The sequence below is a fragment of the Calliphora vicina genome, chromosome 1, assembly GCF_958450345.1.
Source record: "Calliphora vicina chromosome 1, idCalVici1.1, whole genome shotgun sequence".
Taxonomy (NCBI): Eukaryota; Metazoa; Arthropoda; class Insecta; order Diptera; family Calliphoridae; genus Calliphora; species Calliphora vicina.
In genome coordinates this window covers 66,114,294-66,134,215 of record NC_088780.1, presented here as the reverse complement: position 1 = coordinate 66,134,215, position 19,922 = coordinate 66,114,294, and the positions used below count along the sequence as shown (strand labels likewise).

The 19,922-nt window shown below is 30.5% G+C and overlaps 1 protein-coding gene across 2 annotated transcripts in view; it reads left to right on the top strand.

Annotated features, from left to right (window-relative positions):
• Nucleotides 1-19,922, top strand: part of LOC135963175 (endoplasmic reticulum metallopeptidase 1-like) — a 421,657-nt gene that overhangs the window by 285,180 nt on the left and 116,555 nt on the right. For both annotated transcript variants that reach the window (XM_065514948.1, XM_065514947.1), the window contains exons 10-11: nucleotides 15,041-15,387; nucleotides 15,447-15,655. In XM_065514948.1, coding sequence (XP_065371020.1) covers nucleotides 15,041-15,387; nucleotides 15,447-15,655 — 556 coding nt within the window. The remainder of the gene's footprint in view (nucleotides 1-15,040; nucleotides 15,388-15,446; nucleotides 15,656-19,922) is intronic.

Sequence of the window (19,922 nt, the reverse complement as noted above, 5' to 3'; positions counted from 1 at the left end):
TAATTTCTGTGATGTAAACTTATATAAAACAAATTTCTATGCCGGATTGATAATCTGCCTGGAACTTAAATGGTATTTGTTCTAAAAGATCTGGACAATCAATATATCCATTAATCAAGTCAAAAACGAAAAGCATTGACTGAATTTTACGTCTCTTTTCCAAAGATATCATACCAAGATGTAAGCAACGGGATTTATAGGATGGGTGCGGATATATAAAATTTAAATGAGGCAATGCATAACGAATAAATTTTCTTTGAATTTTATCTATGCGAGCAATATGACTGACGCATAACGGACTCCAAATGACGGCACCATATTCTAATTTAGATCTTACAAATAACGAAAATAACAATTTAAATGTGTAAGGATCATAAAAGTCAGTACAATTTCTTATTAGAAACGCAAGTGTGGAATAAGCTGGACCTGGAACATAAAATGGTATTTGTTCTAAAAGATCTGGACAATCAATATATCCATTAATCAAGTCAAAAACGAAAAGCATTGACTGAATTTTACGTCTCTTTTCCAAAGATATCATACCAAGATGTAAGCAACGGGATTTATAGGATGGGTGCGGATATATAAAATTTAAATGAGGCAATGCATAACGAATAAATTTTCTTTGAATTTTATCTATGCGAGCAATATGACTGACGCATAACGGACTCCAAATGACGGCACCATATTCTAATTTAGATCTTACAAATAACGAAAATAACAATTTAAATGTGTAAAGATCATAAAAGTCAGTACAATTTCTTATTAGAAACGCAAGTGTGGAATAAGCTTTAGGAATTATATAATCTAAATGTGATTTAAAGGTCAATTTAGAGTCAAATAATATGCCCAAATCCTTAACCCATATCGTCCCAAGGATTTTTTTTGTCGATTAACTTTATAAAACTTGGTAGTTTTTTGATAATTTGGGATTAGAAAACACGAATATGAAGTCCAAATTTTTTTCAAATTTCTTGTTTTTGAGAAAAATGGTGTTCGATTAATCGAACATTGGGCACTATTTAGCATTTTTGTTATATAGTTCCCATATAATGTAAATAAGAAAAAACCACGTTTTTTATAAACTCAAATCAATTCATATTATTTATTAAAAGAAAAATAGAACAAGCCATTTATGAAATGCTTCAAAACAATGTTTATGAAGCGCAATATTGCACTTTATGCATAACAAAGTGCTTAGTTTATGACATCTCCATTTCTTATTTTGCTCTATTTAAACTATAAGATGCTTTCTTTTTGTTATAGGAAGACTATTTTTGTAAGTCTCTCTGGCTCTGTCTCTGTTGAATCAATATATTGCTGTTTCACCTATAAAGAATCCGCAAGTTCTACTCGAAATTCTTTTTGAGATTTAATACTTTTGTTTTCGTAACGACGACGGAAACAGTCCAGTTTTCAAGCTTTTACCAACGAAGATTTTAGAGTAGAGATAAATAAATAAATACCACTTCTTTGCTCGAAGTGCAACACTATAAATTTGTACAGCATTGTCATGCAAATCCACTCTTCCAATTCCTTTGTTTTTGTTTTTCAATAGTAGGGGTTAGTTATAATTTACAAAGCGAAAGTGTTCTATTATACCATCACTATTTTTTTTCCTTTTTTCTATTTCTTTACAGTGGGATAGAGCAGATTAAAATTAGTGGCCACTGTAACATCTTTATTGTCCTGCCAGCGGCAAATTTAAAATTTTTTGTTGCTGTCAAACTGGAAATCATTATCCAAACTCTTTCCAAACTTTTTACGGTTTTAAGCACAGCTCCCCAGATTATATCTCAGTCAGTAGGCACATGAGGTAGTAGGAAGTAAAAAAGTTGTCAAAATACACGGTATGCCTGTCTGCAAATTCTATATTATCTAACAAGCGCAGAACTATATTGGCTCCTAAGCCAACTGCTTTGATGTAGCTGTCTGCCGATCCAGCATAGGGTATGCAGTGTCTATTTGCCGATCAGAGGCACCATAGTGTATAGATGAAATGAATTGGTTTACCACGTAAAAACATTTTGCAATAATGTCGCCCAAAATATGGTTTCATCCTCCCAAATTCCGAATTGCATAAACTTTTTGTTGATTATCTCGTACATGAAATAAATATAAAAAAAATAATTTCGAGAGAATTGTACAATATCTTTGCCATTTTGTCGTTCTTGTCTAAATTGAAGTTGTTGCTGAAGTGAATAAATTTTTTAATGTCCAAGAACTTATTTCTTGGCATACATAACTTCACAGCAGCAACGCTTAATGCAGGGTGATTTGACGAATAATCGGGAGCAGCAGGCACAGTGTGATATGCAGACAATACCAAATGCCTAGGAATCGTTGTAACATAGTTTTGTCTAAAACAAAATTAGAATTCGGCTGCTGAGCGTAGCGATTTGTTTCCTCGATTATCATATCTAAATCCTTATAATCAAAAAATAGACCAAATAATAACTATATTTCTGTTAATTCAAACTAGTGAATTAGTTACAATATGGCAGTACGCAACATCTTCTGAACAAAAACAAAAGTGCTATATAGTGCCCAGTGTTCGACAAATCGAACACTCCATTTTGAATTCAAATTACAAAAATACCAGTGAAAAACTAAAATATTTGTTTGCTGTTGTTAATAGTTGAATCGTTTTTCAATTGAACTACATTCACACATTTTTTATTTTTTTGAATTTTATACATAGTTTTAAGTTTTTAAAATTATGCCAAAATTGATGTTTTTTCTTCACCCCTATTATAAAAGGGGGGATTGGAGTGGGCATGAAATTTTATTTTTATATTTGTAGCCAACCCCTTACACTATATAATTATTAAAAAAAAAATTATAAATGGTAGATATATTATTGCGAGTCCCATGTTGTTGAGGAATTATAAGAGATTTTGTAGCAAAATATAAAATGTCAAAAATTGCATATTCAAAAATTGTGGATACAGTAGACAATTTAGAAATAGATCTATAATTGGAAACGATAGCTTTATTTCCAGATTTATGTATAGGAGTTATTAAAGTTAATTTCCAACGGTTTGCAAACACTCCCTCAGATAAGGATTTATTAAAAATTTGCAAAATTGGATATACTATCGATTGAGAAAATTTTTTTACTAAAAAAGCACTCAAACCATCAGTATCAGATTTGAATGAGTTTTTTTAACGAGAGATTGCATCTAAAATATCTGCCTCACAAAATATAATATGACCCAAATTTAAATAATCAGATATTATGTTTTCATTAAAGAATATATTAGGAACAGAAGAATCGAAATTTGACTTGAAAAATTTTGCAAAAAAGTTAACAATCGTTTGAGGGTTTTCTGAAGAATCATTTTCATAAATCATAGAAGAAGGAATATCCGTTGATCTCTTTTTAGAGCGTATAAAAGACCAAAAATAATTAGGATTAGACTTTATATTATTTTCAGTGTTAATTATATATTGTTTAGAAATTTATTAAGAAAATTAAATTCTTTAGCACATTGGTTTAATTGTCGAAGAATTTCATTCGAACCCGACGATATATAGCGTTTATGCAATTTATTTCTTTAATTTTTTAATATTCGTAAACCTTTTGTGTACCAAGGACGACTAGATGAGAAATAAGTTTTATAAGGAATATATTGATCACAAATATTCAAAAATGTATTTAAAAAATATCATAAGATATATTAGTAGATTTCTGATAGAACAAATTTGTCCAATCAACATTAAGCAAGACACAGTTTAATGTATCAAAATTACAATTTTTATGATCATATTTTTTAGGAATTAAATATTTTGTACATTTAATGAACTTCATAGCATCTAACTCTAAAATGATGGCATTATGATGAACATTTGGGGAAGAAAATGGTATTAAACATTCATACATTTTTGTTTTAAAGGAAGACTGTACAAATATCAGATCCAAGATTTTATTTAATTTATTAAAGATATTATTTATTTGAATAAGATCCATATCAAAAAATGAATCGATAAGATTAATTTCATAATCCTTATTTGCATTATAAGGAGTTAATTCATTATTAATATTAACCCAGACTAAATTATTTAAATTATAAAAAAAAATAAGAATCGAGTATTTAAACCCATTTTCTCATGAAGATATAAAATATTATTTACATGAGAAGCAGGCGGAATATAGGAACAACTAAGGCAAATTAAACCATCTGGAGAGGGAATAAGTGCAAATAGCTGATCCAATAACTCATCAACAATAATATATGTACATATATATGAATTGAATTCTTTTCTTACGGCAATTAATATAACACCGCCTCTTTTAACACCAGTTCTTTCATAACATCTATCTTTACGATACACATGATACAAATTTAAATTAAAATACTCAGAATCAAAAAATTCAACATTTAGCCAAGTTTCAATAATCACGAAAATATCGTAGCATCATTGTGAAGAGAAATCAAAAAGGCTTTTATTTTTTGTGCGCATTACCGAAACATTTTGAAAATAAATCTTTAAACTAAATAAATTTGTTAAATTGCACTTGGCAACTCCACTGGTTTCCTTGGAAAAAAAATGAATGGTCTAATTTTTATATTCATTGGCCATAGAGTAGGTTTAATAATTTCATTGTAAAAACAAGGCGTAACACCAATTTTAAAATTTACATGCATTAAAGTTTTTTCATCTACATCTATTTTAACTAGCCTCGTACACTCAAGGTGATTTTTGTTAATCTCTGTAAGTTTTTCAATAAAGTTTATAATTTGTTCTTTTGTAACAGATGGTTTGAAAGAAGAGATGTGTCAATATTTCTTTTTTACAATAACATCAAGATCATTTGAATTATTTTCTTCAACAGCAATGATACGATTTCTTCGTCTACGCCTACGAACATTCATCCATTCATTTTGTTGGTAATCTGCATCATACATGTTTGACCTTACTTCTGAAGCCAGAGTTGGATTTGAAGTTATAGAAGAAGCATTCATCATCATTAGTAATAGTGCACTTTATATTATTAATAATTGAAGAGCCAGCAATAACTTCTGCATGTGTCCGTTGAACAGCATTGTTTTTATTCACAATATCATTATTAATTTGTTTTCAAGGCTTTTTGAAAGTTTATTGAACTCAGTATTTAATTCTTGTATATCATGACTAATTTTTGAGACTATTGTTTTTTTTAATTCTCTTAAATCTTTATACAATGAAGAAATAGAAAAAGCATTTCTGCTGATACACTAAGGCATTGGTAGGCAAAAAGAGGTATTTAATTTGTGTGCTCTTTTGGGTAAAAAATAAAATATCCACAACAACATCAAGAAACTGAATGAATTGTGTTTATTTTTACGCTCTTTTGTTCACATTCGGGTTGTTTGACGAAAATCATCGTAACCTGAACAATATGAACGCCTACCATGGCACTAAGGCAATCATTGCAATTAAATACAACATTTAAATTATCATTTAATAAATTAATATGTTTATCATTAATATTAGCACAAATATAATGCAGTTTAGCTTTGCAAATGTGACAAGCGATAAAATTAGAAAATAGCGATTTAAAAAACTTCGCGCACAACGTTTTAACACTTTGAAAATCAAATGCTGACTGATATTTGGAATTTCTAAAGGAATTATAGCGAAATGTTATACATTTTTGTGCCAATTTTATAACAAAAATTTATAGAAAAAATATAACATATAGTCCATCATTAGTCCAACAGTGCAAAAATGGAAATTAACCTTTAAGAACACTTGGGATCAGAATGTCCCTCAATTTGACTGTGTTTTACGTGATTTTAAAATTTGGACTCCAAGTGCTATTAAAGTTAATTTCCATTTTGGTGCTTTTATTGTAAATGAAACTGCCGTTAAAAAAATTTAATTTTGTTGGCCATTCCTGCGAATAAATTAACGGTATTGTACAAGGACAAAAACTCACACAAGTAAATACGGATATATTTTAAGTAAAAATTGCTTTTTATTTTAATATTTTGAAAAATATGTTATTTTATTTCAAAATTTCTTGTTCAAGTGGCCTGAATCACGTTAATGGTCTGGGGAATTTTTAATAACTTTAACTTTTTTTAACCAATTTTTGTAAATAATGTTTTAATAAAAAAAATTATTTAAGCTTAATTTATACCTCAATTCATAAATTCTAAAACAAGGTTAAAAAACAAAACCCGGTTTTTAAAAATTACTCTTTTTGAATTATTCGAAAACCGATTTTTAATAGTCGAATAATTGATAACTATATTATCGGAAGACGAATGTTTTAAGGCCTAATTAGTTTGTACGTTTCGTTCCGTAACGAATCAGCTGTTTTGTTTTTAGCTTATGGGAAGTTGTATATGTCGTTAGTTTTTCTGTAAGGTTGCCGTTCTGTTGCGGATGAATCTGTTGAAAACAGAATCTTGTCCGCAACGTTAAGTGACAGCTAAAACAGCTGATATCATATACAGACCAAAATGCTAACAATATGAAATCAGTGGTGCCAACATTTTTTGACAGGGAAATATTTATTTTGTAAATATAAATATATATTTTCAAAAAAACATTGAATATTTTATAAAATATATACATATAAATTTGTACTAATGTATTTAAAAAAATTTAGTTTAAATAAAATCTTGCAAATAAATTCATTAACAAACAATATGCATACATATTCTTTATATATATAATTCTTCTGTACGTGTGTTAGTAACTGAACTCCTCCTTAACGGCTGGGCCGATTTCGATGAATTTTTGTGTGTGGGTTTGAGTGGGTCCCTGGATGGTTTAGATTCACAATTGACCTATATAGGTACAATGGGCGTGGCACCTCCCATACGAAATAAAAATTTATTATTGCATATCTGGAGTACTATTATAGTAGGAGTCTTCAAACTGTGTGTGAGCAATGCAGAACATCGTTTGACGGGACTGCTAGTGTATTTATAAAAATGTTCACAATAATATGCTGATGGTCTAAATACAAAAAAACACTAAAAATAGTAACAAAATCACCAAGTTGGTTTTTTGGTTCTTATTTCAAAAACAGCTGATACGTTCCTACGGAAAAACTAACTAAAATTGTTTTTGTCAAAAATTCTCATGTCAAAAATTCTCATGCCCATACAATTTGTATGTAGCATACCACAATAACGCTGCGGCAACGCTATGGCAACGCTTTGCAATTGGAAAATCCAATTTTGACAGCGCGTTTAATAGTGAAGTTAGTTGCAAAACACAACAAATGTAAACAAATAAAGAAGGAGAAACAAATAAGCAAAAAATAATATATATTTGTTATTAGAAAATGGAGTAAGTGTAAATATTTGAAATAGTATACATAAATTATTTTCTTTTATATTTATATATTTTATATTATAAGAAATATGGTTATTGTCTAAATAATCAGGGTTGTTATATTTATTTTTATTTTTTTTTGATAACCCTGTTTTTATTGTTTGACGTAGCGTTGCCGCTGTTGTTTAGGTATGACATTTCATCGTTAAAGCTAAGCGAAAAAAAACGTTCCGTCTTACGCTTTTGTTTAGGTAGGCCAGTTAAGGAAATATCAAATAGCGTAAAGACGGTAATCTCTATATAAAGTTTGACAGTTTGAAGGCTGTGATGATATTAAAGATACCACATTACTTTACTTACTTTATATTATAGCGATATTACCAGATTAGAGCTGTTCGATGTTAATCGATGTTTTGGTTGCGATACATCGTTTAAATGTCGATGTATCGTATCATACGATGTTAATCGATACATCGATGTTTTTTATTCGATGTATCGAAAAGCTGAATTTTAAATTTTATGCATCCGGAAACATTTGTGTAAGTAGATGATTGCCACTCACTTAATGTAGTGATGATGTTTTTAAACAAAACCCCTTCAAGAATGACTTCTAAAATGTTTTTTAGAAGTCAGATACAGTACCAAATAGAATATCTCCCCAAAGATTTGCACGATTACAATTCCAATTTATAACACTATCAACTAGAAGAAGTTTCTAATGTATTTTCTAAATAAACCCTTTGTTTCAGAGTTTGCAACATTGCACAGTAGGTATGTTGACCTACTTTTTAGGCCATAATTAATTTCAGCCAAAGCTTTGGACCGATATGACTGAAATTTGGAATTTAGGAGTTTTTCAAGAGCACGTACAGCTCTTGTAAAATAAACTGAATATCTCGAAAACTAATTGAAATTTTTTTTGAAATTCGACACGATGAAAATACGTAATGGGGCTAACAAAATGGCGTATAAGCCATTCAGACAAAGTCTTTCTTGAAAAAGTCGTTCATTTTCCGTGAGCCTTGTGCCACCTTAACCATAATTTTTTACAAAAAGTTTGTATATTTTGCTTGTTTTGAAACATTTAAATAAATTTCACTGATAATAAAATAGGAAATAGTGTGGTGATACTATATATAATAATACTTTGAATTTTTTATTTTAAAATAATTAAGTTTTCATTGATTTTGCTTTGACTTTTTGTTTTTTGATTTTTAAAATAAATTTAATTGGATTTTAATTTTTTAAATAAACACATCTACATTGGTGACCCCCGACAAAAAATTAATTGTTTAAAAATGTCAACTTCTGAAGAATTTGGATCTGCCTCATCATTAATTCCAACCGAAGTTTCTCGAGTTACTGTTCGCGTCAAAATCCTAAACTTTGGTTTCGACAACTGGAATCTCAATTTGTTGTAACCTCCGGTATTACGTCAGACACAACAAAATACCACACATTGGTTGGATCTATAGAGAGCAACATCCTAAATCATGTTAGTCATATCGTTGAAGCGCCCCCAGCAGAAAACAAATATGAAAGTCTTAAATGTTCCCTGTTAAATGAATTTATTGAATCCGAAGAGAAAAGACTTCGTCAACTTTTGGAAAACGTAAGTGTTGGCGATAAAAAACCATCCGCACTTTTACGAGAAATACGTGCATTAGCTTCGGGCAAAGTTTCTGAAGATTTACTCAAGACATTGTGGATTCAACGTCTTCCAAATACAACAAAGGCAATATTATCGGTTAGCAATGATACAATCGATAAATTGTGCTTAATAGCTGATAAAATTCATTACCAGTCTGACCCCACAATCAACGCTGTTTCTGTAAATAATGATGAACGAATCTCAAACCTAGAAAATACAATTCAAGAAATATTTTCCAAATTAGATGCTCTATCAATTGATAATCACCGTCGAAATAGAAGTTCTTCAAGGAATTTGTCAAGAAATCGAACTCGTCTCCATCCGAAAAATCATTTTGTTGGTATCATCATAAATTTGGGTCTCGAGCGACCAAATGTCGCTCACCATGTTCCTATAAATTATCGGAAAACCACTAGGCACTTCTCCTACGGTGACGGGTGAAGTTAGCCAACATATAAGTCGCCTGTTCATTAAAGACACCGACTCGAAGTGCAGGTACCTTATTGATACTGGTGCTGACATATCAGTATTTCCCGCCACAGATGAAGAAAAATCAAAAACCCCAAATACATTTGTCCTTTATGCTGCCAACAACACAAAAATTAGAACATATGGTAAGAAAATAATCAACTGCAATATTGGTCTACGACGATGATTCCTCTGGTCATTTATTGTGGCTGACGTAACACGCCCAATAATAGGATCGGATTTTCTGAAACATTATGGACTGCTGGTTGATGTCAAAAATAACTGTTTAGTCGATTCTTCAACAAATCTTAAAACGACTGGCATCTGTTCAACGCCTCAAGATTTCACTTTGAAAAGCGTTTCGTATGAATCTGGTAAGTTTCAATCAGTCCTTATGGAATTCGTAGATGTCGCAATACCTAGCGATAAACTGCCGCCAGTTAAACATGCAGTAACTCATCACATTGAAACAACTGGATCGCAGGTGTATGCAAAACCGCGTAGATTATCTCCAGAAAAATTAAAAATTGCCAAACAAGAATTTGAATATATGCTCAATCTAGGTATTTGCCGACCATCTAAAAGCTCGTGGTCAAGCCCTCTTCATATGGTGCCGAAAGGAAACGATATGTGGCGACCCTGTGGGGATTACAGGGCTCTTAACAAAATAACAGTTCCCGACCGTTACCCCGTTCCACATATCCAATACTTTGCATATATGCTTGCCAGTAAGAAAATATTTTCTAAAATTGACTTGGTTAAGGCGTATTTTCAGATACCTGTTGAGGAGAGTGATATTCCTAAAACAGCCATCATAACTCCATTCGGGTTATTTGAATTCACTCGAATGACATTCGGTCTCTGTAATGCTGCCCAAACATTCCAGCGTTCCATCAACGAAGTGTTACGTGGTCTTGATTTCTGTTTTTCATATATCGATGATATTCTGGTAGCATCAAAAGATGATGAAGAACATGCGGATCACCTACGGCAAATTTTTAGCAGACTCCGAGAGTATGTAGTAACAATAAATTTGATAAATGCGAATTTGGTAAAACTGATTTAAAGTTTTTGGGGTATTTCATAACTAAAGAAGGGCTGAAACCAAATCCTGAACGTGTAACTGCTATTCAACAATTCAATTTACCTAAAACTGTAAACGACTTAAGCCGATTTCTAGGAACTTTGAATTACCGACGTTTTATTCCAAAAGCAGCTAATTCGCAAGCAACTTTGAATTCTCTAAAAGCCGGTCAAAAGAAAAATGACAAAAGACTTATTCGATGGACTCCTGAATTGTGCGCTGCTTTCGAAGAATGTAAAAACCAATTAGCAAACGCTGCTCTTCTATCGTATCCTGTTGACTCTGCAGAAACTTCCCTATGGGTTGATGCATCTGATGTTGGCATAGGTGCTGTACTTCAACAGCGTATTGATGGAGCGTGGAAACCGTTAGGTTTTTATTCAAAAAAATTGTCAGACACTCAAAAACAATATAGTGCATATGATCGCGAACTTCTAGCTGTTTACTCTGGACTTAAATATTTTCAACACTTCCTCGAAGGTCGACAGTTTTGCATATATACTGATCATAAGCCTTTGGTTTTTGCATTTAAACAACGTCCTGAAAAGGCATCTCCTCGCCAACTACGTCATCTTGACTATATTGGACAACATACCGTAGATATTCGTCATGTTATTTCAATGCCATCATCTCTAGATTATGCACTTCTTGCTGAAGACCAGATGAAAGATGCCGAATTAGAATCCCTGCAAAAATCATTAACAACAAGTTTAGAATTGAAGGCACTTCAAATGCCAAATTCTCCCCATAAAATAATTTGTGACACTTCTATGAAAAAGATTAAACCATACATAACAAAATGTTTTCGGTTCAAAATCGTCAATCAAGATTATATCCAGCAGATTTGTTTGACCCAATATGAAAAAGGATATTTCAACTTGGACAAAATCTTGCATCAAATGTAAGCAATGTAAAGTTCAACGTCACACAAAAAGCCCCATTGGTGAATTTCCAGTTCTTAATATTTTTTTCATATTAGAAAGTTCGCTATATTTTAATCTGAGGCTGTCTGAAAGAAAATGATAAATCAAAAACCGAAATGAAAAATAACAAAAAATAAATTCAGAATTCTTTTATTAACACTTTTCATCAATGAAAAACACGGCAGTCTACGGCCAAAGTCATTAATTTGAGGTTAAGTTAGAATTACACGTTTTGTTAACAAAATCAATAACGTCTACCAAAATATTTAGTTTTTTTAATTACTTACTATCCTCTCTCTTTACCGTATTATGCACGATTTACTTCTATTTGTTTAATAACTGATAAAAGAACATTTTAATTCTTATCAAAATTTCACTTTTTGTGCTGCCTTTTGAACGTTACTTGCAAATGTCTACTTCGACTGCCCATAAATCAACTGATATTCGTGTTTTACAAAAACCAAAAATGCAGTTATTTACTTTGATTTATGCTTAATCAAACGTCAGTAACAAAAATATTATAATTGTTAGTGCAAAAAAATTATTTTTGGCCAAGATATTGGGTCAAATTACCTACTGTTCATTGGCCAGAAAATAAACTGGAAATGAATTAATTTTGTATACACACTACCATAAGATATGCGTTTGTGCTGATGTTGGTAACACCCAAAATTATGAGTCTAACACCCATCTTACCGATCGAATCAGAATCACTTTCAGAGTCCGTCTAGTTGGCTTTCTATGTAAACTAGAGTATCCAAAACCGAAAACCGGCCAACCGGATTTTTATCTTGGAAAACTCCACCGGTTTCGGTTTTTTTAACTTTTCGGTTTTTTGACAAATCGGTTTTTGTAAGACGGTTATCCGGTTTTAATGAAATGTATTTTCTAAAGCTCATTCAAACATATTTATGAAAAACTTTGATACAATTTTTAAAAAAAATTGATTTATTTTATAGAAAATTATAGCATTTGACAATATTTCGTAAAAGATATAAAATAATTGCATTAAGAATTTAAAAATTGTAAATTTGCAAAGATTTAGTACACAATTCTTAATACTATTAGCATCCACAACTAAAAATAAATTTAAGGAGACCTTTTTCATATTGAATAAAAATGTAATATAAACCAGTTAATCGGTTAATCGGACAAAAACCGAAACCGTTTAACCGGTTTTTTTAAAAGACAATAATCAAAACCGGTTTTTTCAAAAACACGCTTTTTCGGTTAAACCGAAAACCGGTTTTTTAAATTTGCCGGTTTTTTTTTGGACACTCTAATGTAAACCTTGTGCGCAAAGTACAGGTTGAAGATATTTCGATCAAATCTGGCACATGCATTGGATGAAATCGTTCCATTATTTCACCTAGCCCCTATACAAATGTCCTCCCGAAATTGGACTTTCGGTCGTAAATGTTTAATTTATATAGGTATCTACACAAATTTCGAACCACATAAGTTTTATATACATATACGAAAGTCGTGTCACCTAATTTTATGATGATCGGTCCATAATTAGTCATATCCTCATATAAGGCCCACAAAATCAGAAAAATGTTGGTATCCACATACAATTCAATATGAATAAGTTTCATATAGACATAAATCACACGACCTAATTTCGTAGCAATCAGTCCATAATTGGTCTCTGCTCCCATAGAGGCCGGCCCTCTTCCGAAAATAAATTATAGTGTAGGTTATCAAGCCCGACCATACTTTCTAACTTGTTTTTATCTGCTTATAATTTTTTTGTAAGTAAAGCTGATTATATAGTTAAAACTGGAGAAAAATTCAAGAAAATATCTCTTCATAAAAAAGAAAAGTTTCTATAATATCTCTATCGGTTCAAAAGTTATAGAGTTTTGGTCGATGACGATTCTGAGCCACTGTGTGGCGTAGATTTCATGATAAGTTACGCATAAATCTGTTCCATATATGTTTAATGGATGGATGTTGAAAGGACTTCACTTCGTTGTATATTTTCAGTTAGATGTATAAACGATTCTGACATGTCAGTTGCTGATGTTAGTTGTGTATTATTGGTACATTCTAAAGTTTTCAGTCCACCTGAACAAAGATCACATTTGATTTTTAAAGAACAACCTTTCTCTCCATGACCAAACATCGGACAATTACAACATTGCACTGGGTTACTTTTAATTCTTCTTTTATAATCCTATTTAATAACTACCATATATACTACGTTTATACGCACGGCTTATTCACAAATAAAAATATTGCATTTAGAAAAATTTGCCGCATAAACAGTGAATTAATTTTTTATTTGCGAATAGCTAACTCACGAAAACAATTCCTGATTAACGACACTATTTGCAAATAAGATTTTAAGCATTGCCATATGTTTTAACGTTTTTAGTTTATTAAGACGTTTTTAAAATATTTCATTGTGTTTTTGCATTACTTGGATTGCAAAACAAATATGAATTTTAGATTCTATCATTTTTGCATTTAAAAAAATAAAAAATTTATCATATTTTGTTCAAAAACATTAACACCAAATTATTTAAGTTTACCATCCGGCATCACATAAAAACAAAAAATTTCCGACTTATAAACAGTGAGATAGTTAAATGCAAACAATTTTTATTTGCGAATAGGCTACGTATAAACGTAGTAATAGACACGCAACTGAGTAAAATTATATATAAATTTAACTTTTTTGTTTTACATATTTTTTAAAATAAAAAGAAGTGAAGTGATCGTAAACGTATTAAATATAAATCAAATTTATATCCACCCCTGTTTTTAGCAGTCAGTAGTTTTTTAGCTGTTTGACAGCTAGGAAATATTTTTACAAAAAAATGTCATGGTTTGAAAATGATGTTATTGAATTTCAAGCTAAAAATATCCTAAAATAATACTAGTCTGAATGCTATGTTTATTGTGTTATAGTAACCAACCAGCAGAGACCTGCGCAGAACGCCTAAGAGTCGGTTAAGCCAATATGATATTATAGGACACCTTGTGAATTGACCAATGTAGTTTTTTGTAGAGTTGTATTTGTTGTAGAATTGGGACTCTTGTACATAAATGCATCTTTATGGATATACGTTTGAACGTGGAAATTATGAATCGTATGTATAACGTGAATTTTGACATACACATGGAATTCCATATGTATCGAATACATGGCACAAAACACAAGCAATACATGCCATCTGAACACACCACCCCACCCCCCCCCCACCTTTAATCGCTTAAAATAAATAATTTCGATTTAATCCGGTTCGAATAACTCAAGAACCTTCCTTTTGTAAATACTAGTTTTAAAAAAGTAAATACTGGAAAAAAATGGGTTTTCGAACAATTCTAAATCCGGTTTGGCAACTATAGTACGCACACGTTTATTTTAGAAGAAGCCACTTTCCAAAACGTTTGTTGGTAAAAATGTAACGGTAACGCTAATTTGAATTATTTCGCTACCGGTGACCAGCGGTATTGCTATTTTTATGATAGCGGTAATTTCATACTGAATTAAATTCAGTTGATTTAAATAAACTAAATTATTAAAATTAAAAATTTGTAATCATAAAAAATAGCGAGTCTATAAAATTTGTCCCAATAAATTTTTATTTTATTAGTCATGCATTACATTTGTGTTTGTTTTTTATTTAGTTCGACGTTGGTTATACGCACATTTAGCTGGACAAGTACTGGTTGCTTTGTGGACTTTAAACTTTTATAATATGGTTGTGGATGTTTTTATTTCGACATCTGGCAGATCTGGTGGGAAAAAAAATCCGGATGTTATGGTTGCCATAATTTGCAGTGCATTTACATTTTTTACAACCAGTTATTTGACTCCGCTGGTTATTCTCTTCAAAAAATGCAAAAATTTTCTTGTTATACTTTTCGCCACCTACATTATAACACGATTTTACTTTATTTCCTTTACACACTATGGTTTCCCATATAGAGATGATAAGAGTGGTGATCCCAGAGTTCAAAGACATTATATAACGGTAAAGTACATATTGACATTGTACTACTTAATATAAATTATGTGTGAATCTCATTATAGCATTCCATAAGGACATTGTACGATAAAGAAGGAAACATTCGATATACAGATTCCGGATTTTGGTTTTTAGAAATGGATCGGAATGCACGCAAAACTATTGAAAGTTTAACAATGCCCGAAGAGCCAATACCGCAGGATGCAAATATTCTTTGTAAAAGTGAGGTTTTTTGTGGACTACCGTTGCTTTCTGTGCGCCAATTAATACCAGGGTAAGTATTCGGCGTATATCCAAAATACTTATATAAAATAAGTAAAAACTAATTTTTTCAATTCACAAAACCCCTTGTATGAGTGTATTATTGTATTTAATTACAATAGTATAAGTTTGTTCTTGGAAATTTTCATATAAAAATTAAATACACGGATACACTTGTATTTTATACATACATATGTTTTTAAATAATTGTATTGGTTTCCGTGCTATCAATGAAATATAAAACTGGCATTGAGAAGAAGCCAAACATCATCTTCAAGTTATAGTTTTGGGAAAAAAACTCAATTTACTTTTTTCAGTTCTATTTTTCATTTTATTTCTAGAAAACCTTTCCAGCAAAAACTTTACTTAGTAATCTTGCAAGTAATATTGGAGCAAACTGAAAACTACTTATTATTTTACTGAAAAACTAGTTATTTATGTTCGAGATGTAAATGTACTTACATTCAGATCAGTTATAAGTAGTTACATTCACAACAAGAATATGTAGCTAAAAAAAAACATAAAAAATATTGCCTCGTGTGGGAATCGAACCGACACATTATTTGCTTGTGTTTGATAGTCAAGCTGATAACTCACTGATCCATGTATGTACGAGTTATTTTATTGTGTTAACTTACAATGGTTTTAACATTGACACATAAATTAATATAATCTGAACAAAAAAATTAATGGCTTAATGGAACTGGTGTAGAACCGCTAACGTCTCGTTTTTCAGTCAAACACACTAGATAGCTGTGGTAAATGCTAAAGTTCCAGTACAAAAATAAGTACATATTCTAATAAATAAAATAACCACCACTCATTACAAAATAATGTATGTGGTAATTAGTTACCATTACAAAAATTCACAACATTTTTGCTTGGTTATTCTGAATACAGCTTTTCTTCTTCTCATTTGGTTTTTGATGATTGAAAAAGTACCTAACTCTATATAAGTGCACTAAGAGAAAAACCTTCGATTGAGGCATGAATTTCTACATTGAATTAATGAAAAGTGTCATTAAAAGTCAGCTAAGGAAGCAATTCATTGTATTAATGGATAATGTTTCATTAATAATATGAATTTTCATTCCACTAGCTTTATGAAACCACTTCATTAATGTAATGAAATTACCCATTATTTCAGTGAATATATTTCATAAATTCAATAAATTTTACTTCATTGTTGGCATGCATTTCCTACATTAACTTCAGGACTTTATTGCGTTAATTGAATGAAATTAGTTCATACATTTAATAATTATTTTTCATATATTTTATGTAATTATATCATAGTTCTTATAATTTTTTTACATTAAAGCAATGCAATTATATCATTAGATTAATGATTATACTTCATGTGTGATATGAAATCTTCCCCCCATTAAAAACCAGTAAAATATATGGGGCATTTCATGTCAAGTGAACCAACTTTTGAAATCGATGTCTTCCGATCGGGATGAAATTTGCACCAAGGTTAGTTCTATTGGATAGTAACACAATTTTTCAACATGATCGGTCGAGAACTCTCTGAGTTATAGGGGATCAAATTTTGACATTTTGGTTTTTTCTTATCCATGTAACTTATTACCTACTGTTCTTAACAAAATGTGTACCAAATAGTTTAGATATCTCTTTCTTCAATCTTTCGAAAAAAATATTAAAAAAAAAAAAATTTTAATATATTTTTTCCGTAATCAAAAACTTTTTTGACTTTTTTTTTAAAATGGGCCCTTCTTTTTCTTAAAATAAAGCTTAGATATTTTCCTTGAACACCTATTTGGTCGCTTCGTGGGATGCGAGTGGGATATCTATCAAAAAAAATATTTTGTAACTCAAAACATAAAATTTTTGACTTTTTTTGAAAATCAAAAACTTTGTTGACTTTTTTTTTCAAAATGGACCCTTTTTTATTTTTTTTTAGCTCAAATAAAAGCTTAGATATTATTCTTGACGACCCTTTTGGTCGCTTAGTGGGATGCGAGTGGGATATCTATCAAAATAAATATTTTTTAACTCAAGACTTACAATTTTTGACTTTTTTTTTTGCAAATACGAATTTTTTTTCAAAATGGGCCCTTTTTTAAATTTTTTTTTAGTCAAAAGAAAGCTTAGGTCCATTCCTTTAAGATATTTTTAGTCCCTTAGTGGGATGCGAGTGGGATATCTATCAAAATAAATATTTTATAACTCAAGAAATACAATTTTTGACTTATTTTTTGCAAAATCGATTTTTTTTCTTCAATATGGGCCCTTTTTTTTGCTCAAAAGAAAGCTTAGTTCTTTACCTTTAAGACCTATTTGGTCGCATAGTGGGATACGAGTGGTATATCTATCAAAATAAATGTTTTAACACAAAAATTGTATGTCTTGAGTAACAAAACATTTATTTTGATATACAGTGGGGAGCTCAAATGAGTACATTTTTCTATTTTGTGCATTTCTTCTGGAATAAAAATAAAACTAATAAAGCAAATCCAAAAATTTTTTCTGTCATTTATTTTATGTTTAATATGTAACAAAATGAATTACAATTCATAACAAAAAACATCCAGTTTTAAATAAAAAAACAGACAAAACTAAAATAACTCGCATGTACTCAATTTTGCACCCCACAATAACTTTAGGGAGGAATTGCACTTTTTAAAAAAATTTTCAAAATCCTTTATTACGTAAATAAAATTTTACACGCAATGGCATATTTTCTATAAATTTTTCATTAACTTTTTTTGGAATACTCTCTCTCTCGTTGAGCTGATAACTGCATTAATAAGAAATTTTTCTAGGAACACCATTCTTTACGATTTTTGACGTGTGCATTGGGTCACCATCCTATTGAAAAATTACTTCTTCTGCAGGATTTCCTCTTTTATATACAAAAACGTGATGATGAGACTACAAAATCGGTATGGTGAGTATGCAAAATACGCAGATGGTTTTCCTTTCTCATTATTTCATTGATTCTTTGCATTGATCCAAGGTGACACCATATAAAGCAACCCCATATCATTACCGTGTTTTACTGTTTCCTTACTGTGTCACCAATTTTGAAAAAATCGGCGAAATAATGAGTTAAGAAGACTATCTGTGTATATTGGAGACTAATCATACCGAATTTATAGACTTGCCATTCCGATTTTGTAGATAAGAGCGCCAATCATTTCGAAGAAATTATTTTACAGCAGGACGGCGAATTAAAGCACTCATCAAAAACTTTGAAAAATGGTTTAGTGAGCAAAATTTCTACCGAAATAGTGTCCAGTTTGATATACCGACCTCAATACGTAATCATCTTTGTATTTTTCATATTCATCTTTTGACTTTGTAGATTTTAACGCTTATCCTGCAGAAGAAGTAATTTTTCAATAGGATGGTGACCCAATACACACGTCAAAAATCGTAAAGAGTGGTGTTCCTAGAAAAATTTCTTATTAATGCAGTTATCAGCTCAATGTCCTGAGTTCAATCCTACTGAGAATTTTTAGTGAATCGTGAATTGGCGGTTGAAACAATACCGATTAACTCCTACCAATTTGTACGAGCTTTAACAGCGGATTGAGCACAAGAGAGAGAGTATTCCAAAAAAAGTTAATGAAAAATTTATAGAAAATATGCCAATGCGTGTAAAATTTTATTTACGTAATAAAGGATTTTGAAATTTTTTTTCAAAAATGCAACTCTTCCCAAAGTTATTGTGGGGTGCAAAATTGAGTACATGCGAGTTATTTTAGTTTTGTCTGTTTTTTATTTAGAACTGGATGTTTTTTGTTTTGAATTGTAATTCATTTTGTTACATATTAAACATAAAATAAATGACAAAAAAAAATTTTTGGATTTGCTTTATTAGTTTTATTTTTATTCCAGAAGAAATGCACAAAATACAAACATGTACTCATTTGAGCTCCCCACTGTATATCCCACTCGCATCCCACTAAGGGACTAAAAATATCTTAAAGGAATGGACCTAAGCTTTCTTTTGACTAAAAAAAAATTTAAAAAAGGGCCCATTTTGAAAAAAAATTCGTATTTGCAAAAAAAAAAGTCAAAAATTGTATTTCTTGAGTTATAAAATATTTATTTTGATAGATATCCCACTCGCATCCCACTAAGGGACTAAAAACATCTTAAAGGAATGGACCTAAGCTTTCTTTTGACTAAAAAAAAAATTTAAAAAAGGGCCCATTTTGAAAAAAAATTCGTATTTGCAAAAAAAAAAGTCAAAAATTGTAAGTCTTGAGTTAAAAAATATTTATTTTGATAGATATCCCACTCGCATCCCA